We start from the raw sequence: 9256 nt of genomic DNA on the forward strand, positions 1-9256 counted from the left end.
AAAAACATATATGTGGGCCCATTTCATAGCCCAACCCGGTTTGCCAACCAATGCTTTTTGTTTTTCTTTCTTTTTCCTTTTCAACCCCCAAAAGCAAAAAAAACCCACCTTTTCTTTCTCTTTCCTGCTCTCCTTTATTTAGAATTGCCTTTTCTCTCACAAGCCATTTTCTATCATTTTTGGCACACGTGGGAACAACGGCGAGTGTTACGCCAGCTAGATTTCGACACTGATCACAAGTGCCGAGGCACAATCTCTCTGCACGAACGAACTCTTAAAAAAGAAAAACAACAACCACGTGGCGGTTTCCAACCTCCCCCCCAGCCACCGGCTATAGCCGGTCAAGACGGTTGGAGACATGAAGACTGCGAGATCTAGAGAGAGACGACTGCGCAGCGACGTCCGGTTTTTCATGAATTAAAAAAAAATGGAATATTTTTGTTGGGTGCTTAAAAAAATAAATTTTATTAGTGTTAAACTGTTAATCAATTTTTATTGGGTAATTAAATTAATCGAAAATTTTCGAGAAATATTGCCTTGCAGAACACGTCTTCCGCATAGGAAAAAAACGCTATAAATAGGCACCAGAATCATCACGACCTTTCTTCTTCTTCTCCCTCTTCCTCCTCTCGTGTTTCTCTCTCTTTCTCTCTGTCTCTGTGTGATTGGGGTCCTTGCCTTGCTTTGTTGTAGGTGTTTGCTAAGGTAATGCTTCGCTTCCTTTATCTTCTCTTATTTCTTTCTTTTTTTGCATTGTTTTGGCATTGGTTCAGTATGTTTTCTCTCTTGTTTTGGTTGCGGCCTTTGTGGGTGTGAAGAGAAGAATTGCCCAATGAGCCATTGATGATTTTGGTGTTTATTTTAACAAGATAAGAGTGTTTGTTGGTGTTCACTGGATTCGTGGGTGGTGCTCTAGGATTGGTGACGGAGTCTTCTGTATGGTATTTGTTTTGTCTCTCTGGTGGGTTTTACCTATTGAAGATGTTACTCCTGTAGATTTTGATCACCATCATCATTGAATGGTAAATGTTTCCTTTGTGGAATGCATTTTTACAGAGGATGTGATTTTAGCTTCTTCTTTTTATGGATAGAAAGGGTGGTAGGCTGAAATGCAAGGTTTACTTTCGGTTTTCCTCTTAAAATTTACCTTCCTGGTGCGTAAGGATAAAGGGAAGGTTGATTCGGAATTGGGATATTTTTATTTAGTAAACAATGGCTTTAACATAGCATAACACTGCCGACAGGCTGCCTCTCGGTGACTGCCTTTTTAGTTAGGATGATGGTATCATGAACACTGTGTGTTCTTTGTTTTTTCCTTCCACTTTTTTAGATTCAAAATGTGTCCATATTTTTATTAAGTAATGGAACAATCGAATGATGGTGGAGGCCCCATTCTGCATAATGGAGGTTCTTCCCCCCGAAAATATCTCCTATCACTCAGTGGAATGTGGTCAAGATAAACAAGTCTTTAAGAAGTTGAAACTGCAAACTATTGGCATTGTCATCCTTGTGATTTTGGTGTTCTGATGTCTACTTGAAATAGAGACAGAAGGCAACCAAATTCATAGTACCATCGTGTATAGAATTATAGTATATGTTCATACAAAATCATGTTTGGTTTTTCCACATTTGAACTGTTCTCTTTTGGAGAAAAAGAAAAAAGGGGTAGAAGCAAAGGAGCTGTTTGAAGTTTCTCAGGTACATGTTTTATATATATGAGCACCTTGAAAGCGAAAGTCTTCGGGTGGAAAGCCTAGATTTTTTTTGTCAGATTAGGCATTGTACTCTGGCTTTTCTTTTTCTGATAGTTTAGTTTGGTATTCTGCTGTTGGTGTTGATCTTTATGTTTCCTTCTATTTTGCTTACATCATATAGATATGTTTGTTCTTTATCTTTTATTCTCAGGCTTGAACTTTGAAATGCACAAGATAGGATATTTAGTTTCATTTTTTACTGATAACCAATCGTGGTTGATTTTTAACCCCTCGAGTTCTGATGAAGATCAAACATTGAATTTGGTTCTGATTTGTTTTCTTTATGTTATATTCTCACTGTTATAAATCTGGCTGAAGCTGAAGTCCTTTCTCAATTCATTACTTTGTGCCTCCAGAATTCTTTCTCTTTTATAGTGATATGCATGAGTTCCCAGGTTCTTTGTCTTTGTCAGTTCTTATATCAAATGGCATGTTATATCTATTTTAATGGCTATGAACCTTCTCTTCTGACACTCATATAAAATTTGGTTCCCTAACCTAGGCATCGCTTTAAGTTAATCAGTAGATGAACTCGCATAGACTCACAGAATTTTGGTGAATCGTGGGACTTTTAAATCGACCAAGATATTTCTTGCTCTGTATCCAACCTCTGATAAAATACCCAGCTCTTTCGTACATCACTTGATTTGTTAACCAGCCCAACCTTTTATAGTGCTTGGTTCTCCTTATGCTTTGATGTCATGTGTCTGTGACTCTGTCTGTGCATTTTCATCTCAGCGTGCTTGAGTAAACCATTTTCTATATTTTCTCATAAATAATTACCTTATTGAAATGTTTGTGTTTCAATTCACCTGTTGTTTGAATTGGTTCAGGTGCACCATCTCTAGGTTTTTCTTTTGTTTGTTTTTTGTGAAAACTCACATGGTTTAGTTCAGTCAGAGTGATACACATAACTTATTCAGTTTGTTGGTCCTGATGCCTTTTTTTTCTTAATGCCATTTTGCTTGCTGTATATAAAAGATACAATTTTGGAAAAGAATTTTTTTGGTTACGTTAGATGTTTGTTTGTGTCAACAATATCTCCCTTATTGGGGGCTTTTAATTTACTGGATACTGCTCTTTGACTGGCAGAAGATCAAAGCATTTTGCGTGAAGTTGGGACATCTATCAAACCCTGCTTAGGTTTCCATTCTGCAAATGTTTGGTTAACCAACAAATGCATTGCAGTTCTGGGGATGATCAGGTGTGCATGTGCCTCATATTGTTTACAGCTTGAAATTTCTCAACTTCAAATTTTGCAAGGAACAATTCTCTTTGGTGTTTAAGATACACACCTGGAAAGCAGCATTACATGTGTCTTAATTGTAACATCGTATATGATATCAGTTTCCAGGAAGCTTGCTCTTGATGGGCTGCACACATAATCGCAGCAAAAAGAAGACATTGAAGAGGTGGTTCTTTATAGATAAAAGGGTTGGGTAAATATTTGCACTTTGGGAAATAAGCCACTTGTCATCAATTTTCATTACTTGATTTTATCCTCTGAATTTGTTTGTAAAAATAACCATCAATCTGGATCCTATGGATCTTAAGTCGAACCATACTGCACCTATTCTTACCGATCCTGTTCCAATAACCAAGTCAAGACTAGGTATGTCTAGTTTGTTGCTTTATTCTCCACAAGGAACTCCATTCTCTCCCATGCTATGCCGATCTATCTCCAAGAAGAAAACGATACCAGGTAAACTTGATGATGTTTGGGCCAGTGGTTGGCTTGATTCTATGAAAGCTTCCTCACCTCCACGGAAGTTTTTTCCTAGAGATTTTAACTTGGAAGTTGCAACCTTGGATGGACCTGAGGCAGCATATCGTTCGTGGGCAGTAAGTTTGCTAGCCATTTGAGACTTCTTGAATTTCAGACATTTCCTGGTCAACTATATGCAATGTCTACAGATAGATATTTATCTGCCTTCTAATTCTATTTGAATTTTATGCAGCTCAAGTACCCATCAGCTCTGAGTTCATTTCAGCAGATTACAAACTCTGCAAAGGGGAAGCAGATGGCATTGTTTCTTGACTATGATGGAACGTTGTCACCAATTGTTGATGACCCAGAGCGTGCTTTCATGTCTAATGCAGTAAGTCTTAGCTCAAACTCCAGCTACACGTTTTTTGAAAGCGGTTATTTGTACTTTTACAAGTTCAGTTTTCATGTTGTATATGTGCTGCTCATGTTCTCCTATTCCACCCTATTTCAATTTATAGATGCGAGATGCTGTAAAAGAAGTAGCAAAGTGTTTTCCAACAGCAATAATCAGTGGAAGATGCCGTGATAAGGTGTCACAGTATACTAACTCCTCACTTTGTACCCTTTATAGATTTATGATTGATGGTCATCGTGTCTTTTGATGTATGCCTTTGGCTATGACTCATGTTTCTGACTTGAGTATTTGCTTGAATCATATCAGGTATTTGAATTTGTGGGATTAACCGAACTGTACTATGCCGGGAGCCATGGGATGGATATGATGGGCCCTGTTAAGCACTGTTCATCCATTTACAACCATCCAAATTGCATTAGATCTACAGACAATGCGGTGAGCTTGCATGACAATTTAAACATGCCTTCCTCAAGTTCATGTTTGTTTTTGTTTTTTGTCACTCATTACCGTTAGAATATGCATAAATACAGTACAGCAGCATTTCTGCTCTGTGGTTCACCACCAAAACGGCTTAACAGAAGAAATTTGTTAGCTACTGAATGCCCACCTGCAAAGCAAATGCTTCAAGCACATAATGCACTAGTTATATTTTTGTTGTCATTTACTTGGCTACATTCTTTAGCAATATACAATTACCAATTCATGATTGTGCTTAGTCATGTTTATGGTGAAGACGAAAATAGCACAAGTCAGTAATCTCACCAGGCAATGAAACTATTTCATGTGATATAATAGCAAAATGATTTTTCTTTTACCTTTTTGAAGAGAAAAGGGCATTCTTTTATAATTCCTAAGAGAAACTGATGAATTAAAAACTTGGGTTCTGTGGTTCTTTTCCATGAAAAAATTTCATTTTTTCTAGTTTCCTTTTGATCTTATGTTTTATATCATCAAGCTGTGGAATAGGCCAGGCAGGATCCGAATCTGCGGCCCTTCTGCTAAGGGTTGTCACCTTAGCCATCAAATTCAATCCTTAATTCTTTCTTAATTTTTAAACTTTTCCCTTCTTTCTCGACAGAAGGTTCCCATCAAAATAATTTTATAGAAAACGATAATGCTTAATTTCTTTCTAAAAGAATGATAGTGTTTTGGTGATCATGGTTCTAGGGGAGCACTCTTGATCATCTAATTAAAACTTGATAATGTTGTGCAGGGTAAGGGGGTTAACTTGTTCCAGCCTGCTCGTGAATTTATACCAATGATTGAGGAGGTAAAATCAGATGCTTATGCTTTTAGCCATCAAACGCTCTTTTCTTCTTTTCAATCTGTTTCATGCTCTAAAGGGGTTTTCAATTATCACAGGTTTTTAAGTCATTTGTGGAAAGTATGAGAGATATTAAAGGTGTGAAGGTGGAGAATAATAAGTTTTGTGTTTCAGTACACTATCGGCTTGTGGATGAGGAGGTGAGAGTTTTTCAATCCGCATTTTAGTTTAATCATCAAAAATGGTGAAAGATGTATAACATGCATTTTCTCTTTGTTGATGTTTGCAGAAATGGGTGACAGTTGCACAATGTGTTGGTAATATTCTAAGTCGCTACCCTCGTTTAAGACTAACCCATGGGCGGAAGGTAATTAGCTGACCATACTGTTTCTAAATTGTTCTCAATGTCTATAAGCATATTTGCCTGACAGTGATATCCTATAATGAATAGGTTTTAGAGGTTCGTCCAGTTATTAAGTGGGACAAGGGAAAAGCGGTCGAGTTTTTGCTAGATTCATTTGGTGAGTATCTTCAACTACTTTTCTTGACTGGTTTGGAAATAAAGGATCTTTATGCATATGTAGGGATGGCAGTGGACCGGGGGGAAATGGGCCCCCGCCTCGCCCCGTTTGAACCGGGGATGGAGGTTAAAATCATAACCCGTGCGGGGATGGACTTACGCTTTTCCCCGCCCCGTCCCGATCCCCGCCTTGCCGCTCCCCACCCCGTATCCAATCCTTCTTTAGGTATGGCAATGGACCGAGGGGAAACGGGGCTCCGCCCCACCTCATCTCGTTTGGACCGGGGATGGAGGACATGAAACAGGGATGAAGGATAAAATCCAAACCCGTGCAGGGATGGAGGTCCAGATTTTGAGACGGGGGGGGGGGTTCGAGACCTTGTCCCCCGCCCCGGTCCACTGCGATCCCTATGCATATGTTGTATGAAAGAGTGGGTGTTGACTGTGATCCTGAATCCTGATGGTTGGAGTAACAACACTTTGATTAAAGGAATCTTCGATTCTGAGTCTCCACACTTGCCTATCAGGATGGTGTTGCTTACAATTTTGTGTTGATGCAGGTCTAACTAATTCTGACAATGTACTTCCTATATATATTGGAGATGATCGTACAGACGAAGACGCATTCAAGGTAAGAGAATATGATGCTCAAAGTCTAGACAAATTTTACTGATCCTTTGTGTTATATTCATTTTGAGGATAGGGGAATGATTTGAGTAATACCTTGTTATTCCTCAATTCATGGCTGTTAAGAGTGTGCCAAACAACTATGGAGAATGTTTGGACGTGCAGCCATAAGCTTGTTTCAGAAAGACCATGTATCTGCTTAATAGGGATGGCAGTGGACCGGGGCGGGGGACAAGGTTTCCACCCCCGCCCCGTTTCAAAATCCAAACCTCTATCCCGGCACGGGGATGGATTTTAACCTCCATCCCATGTCCAAACGGGGGCAAGGCAGGGGAAAGCGTAAGTCCATCCCTGCCTCCATCCCCGTTTCATGCCCTTCATCCCCAGTCCAAACGGGGCGAGTCGGGGCGGGGCCTCGTTGTCCCCCGGTCCACTGCCATCCCTACTGCTTAATGATGTTTTGGTGTTTGAAATTCAGGTTTTGCGTGAGGGCAATCGAGGTTATGGCATTTTAGTGTCCTCGGTGCCTAAAGAAACTAATGCTTTTTACTCTTTGAGAGATCCAGCCGAGGTAAGCATAATAAAGCTTGTTTATCATACAGCAGTTCCGAGTCAATGAGAGTAAACATTTTCTGTGCTTTCTGCAGGTGATGGATTTCCTCAAGAACCTGGTTAGCTGGAGAAAGTCAGCCAGGGAAATGAATAACTGATCATTTGTCGTGTCCATTATACATGTTAATAATAAGTTATATACGGAACCAGATTTGGGGAGGTGGAAGCAGGATATTGTCCATCTTCCCAATTCATTTTTTTTTCTTTTCTTATATTATATAATTAATTAATTTATATGTAATTTTTTGTGTTCTCTGTTTTTTTTTGTGTGTGTGTGTGTGTGTGTGTGTGTGTGCGCGCGTGTGCGTGCGCTCGTTTTATGGTCCATATTGAAAGAAATCAGACAAGTCTTCCTGATTTTTGAGCTATCAACAGCTTGCAGAAATTTATATCCCTATGTTCCCCGCTATTTTACGTCCTATTCTCTTAGTTGAAATGGAACCGTTGAACCGCCGGTATGGCATTTTAATAGTTTCCAGTAAGCTCGGTAAAAAGGATGTGTGCTTGTTATAGCAACTTGTGAGGATCCAAGTCACCTCAAGAAATTCAAATGGTTGACTGTATTCGTATGCTCTTCTCTATAATCTGATAGCCACGGATGTTTGATTCGACATGATGGGCTTTCAAGTCACCAAAAACATGCTAGTCACAGAATGAAGGAATAATCTTAGACCATCTAAAAATACCGTGATATGATTCCTTCATTCTGTGACTAGAATGTCTTTGGTAATAGAAATAAAGACATGGAAGCAACATCCTTCATAAGGAAATACCATGTTCAAGAACATCAGCAATTACGAAAAGAAAAGTTCATACCAAATGTTATGCTGAATCATGCGAGTCCTACCAAACCTCATTATGGAAGGTTGGTTTTCTAGATTTAGAACTCCAATTCTGTCGAGTCCTACCAAACCTCATTGCGGTGCAACGTGATGAAGTTGCATATGATACTGGGTCATGGTTAAACACCAAATCACACGGATGCAATTCCTTCCACCAATCCCAAATTCGTTTAGCAAGTTAACCTGGCAGTCACAAAAAGGTGACAGTGTGCTGATACATGAATCCAAACAAAGGGTAGAACTTAGAATATATACGTATAAGTGCAAAACAAAATAGGTCCAGATCCTTTTTTTTTTATTCTCATTTTTCATTTTAGTCCAGGCTTAGGAACTCAAATCCCGTTCATGGAATTGTTACCACGAACCCAAACCCATATTAGAATCCAAAAGCCCCTATTAGATAGAATCCAAATAAAAATAAATTAGCAATTGAGATAATTATTGAATGAGATTCCTTTGCCTTTTGTCCCGACCATCAATCAATTCTAGGCTACTTTTTTGCGTTTGGATTTTATTGCTCTTGATAATGGCTAGCATAATTTGTGGTTGAATATCGCTATTTCACCATGATGGATATTTTTTTTGAAAGGCACCGTGATGGACATGTTATCTATCACATTCAGTAGTTTATAATCAGATGAAGAAGTTATGAATATGCCAACTGCTTACTAGAACGAATAGGCATCTGCTCTTAATGACTTATTTCGAACATTTATCATACATTCGGCGTGCCATTGGAAAAGAAAAATCACATTGTTTCGAACATCAATCAATTTATCATACATTTACAAATATGTGATGCGAACATGTGGACCCATCCTCATCAAAGGCTTGCTAAGGTCAAGACGTTCACATCACATATTTGTGAACATAAGCTTGTCTTTGTAGATGTCCTATGTTTGTAAATTATGACTTATATTTGCAAACATAAACTTCTATTTGCGAATGTCTTTCGTTTGTGAACTATGATCTATATTTGCGAATATAGGCTTCTATTTATGGATGTTCATCCTTTGTGAATTATTACTTATATTTGTGAACAAAGGCTTGTATTTGTGAATGTTCTTTGTTTGCGAACTATAACCTATATTTGCTAACATAGTCTTGCATTTGTGGATGTCTTTCGTTTGCGAACTATAACCTATATTTGTGAATATGGGCTTATATTTGCATATGTCATCCGTTTGCGAACTATGACTTATATTTGCAAAACATAGGTTTTTATTTGTAAATGCCCACCATTTGTGAACTATGACCTATACTTGTCAGTATATAATTTTGTATAACCTTTGATTACATAGCAAGTACATGACTTTGTAATCAAAATAAATTTTATGTATTTGTAACAATAAACAGGGTGGGCCAGGCCAGACCTGTTTAGAGCTTCGTTCATCAGGCTTTAAGTACGGTTCAGCCCGAAGATGGCCTAGTTATTAACGGGCACATGTTTGAAAAGCAGCCCATGGCCCGACTCATTGTCCCAACGAGCCAATATGAAACAGGCCAGGCCTAGG

The 9256-nt window shown here is 38.7% G+C and overlaps 1 protein-coding gene across 1 annotated transcript; it reads left to right on the plus strand.

The window, feature by feature from the left end:
• The first annotated feature begins 534 nt into the window (after nt 1–534).
• LOC149845671 (putative trehalose-phosphate phosphatase F) lies at nt 535–7159 on the plus strand. Its single transcript, XM_089997699.1, has 13 exons — nt 535–705; nt 2847–2958; nt 3102–3596; nt 3713–3853; nt 3981–4052; nt 4184–4312; nt 5091–5147; nt 5240–5341; nt 5431–5508; nt 5593–5662; nt 6222–6292; nt 6767–6859; nt 6936–7159. The coding sequence occupies exons 3-13, from the start codon at nt 3297–3299 to the stop codon at nt 6996–6998; spliced, it is 1176 nt and encodes a 391-aa protein (XP_089853825.1). The 5' UTR covers nt 535–705; nt 2847–2958; nt 3102–3296; the 3' UTR covers nt 6999–7159.
• Nucleotides 7160–9256: the final 2097 nt, after the last annotated feature.

Source organism: Nuphar pumila, chromosome 2 (genome assembly GCF_984573655.1).
Source record: "Nuphar pumila chromosome 2, dmNupPumi1.hap1.1, whole genome shotgun sequence".
Classification (NCBI taxonomy): Eukaryota; Viridiplantae; Streptophyta; class Magnoliopsida; order Nymphaeales; family Nymphaeaceae; genus Nuphar; species Nuphar pumila.

Bases quoted from the DNA above. Each gene is read 5' to 3' on its own strand.
- LOC149845671 (XM_089997699.1), top strand. From the start codon at position 3,297: ATGGATCTTAAGTCGAACCATACTGCACCTATTCTTACCGATCCTGTT. The intron at 5,342-5,430 runs GTGAGAGTTTTT...TGATGTTTGCAG, and splicing joins ATCGGCTTGTGGATGAGGAG to AAATGGGTGACAGTTGCACA. The intron at 5,663-6,221 runs GTGAGTATCTTC...GTGTTGATGCAG, and splicing joins GTTTTTGCTAGATTCATTTG to GTCTAACTAATTCTGACAAT.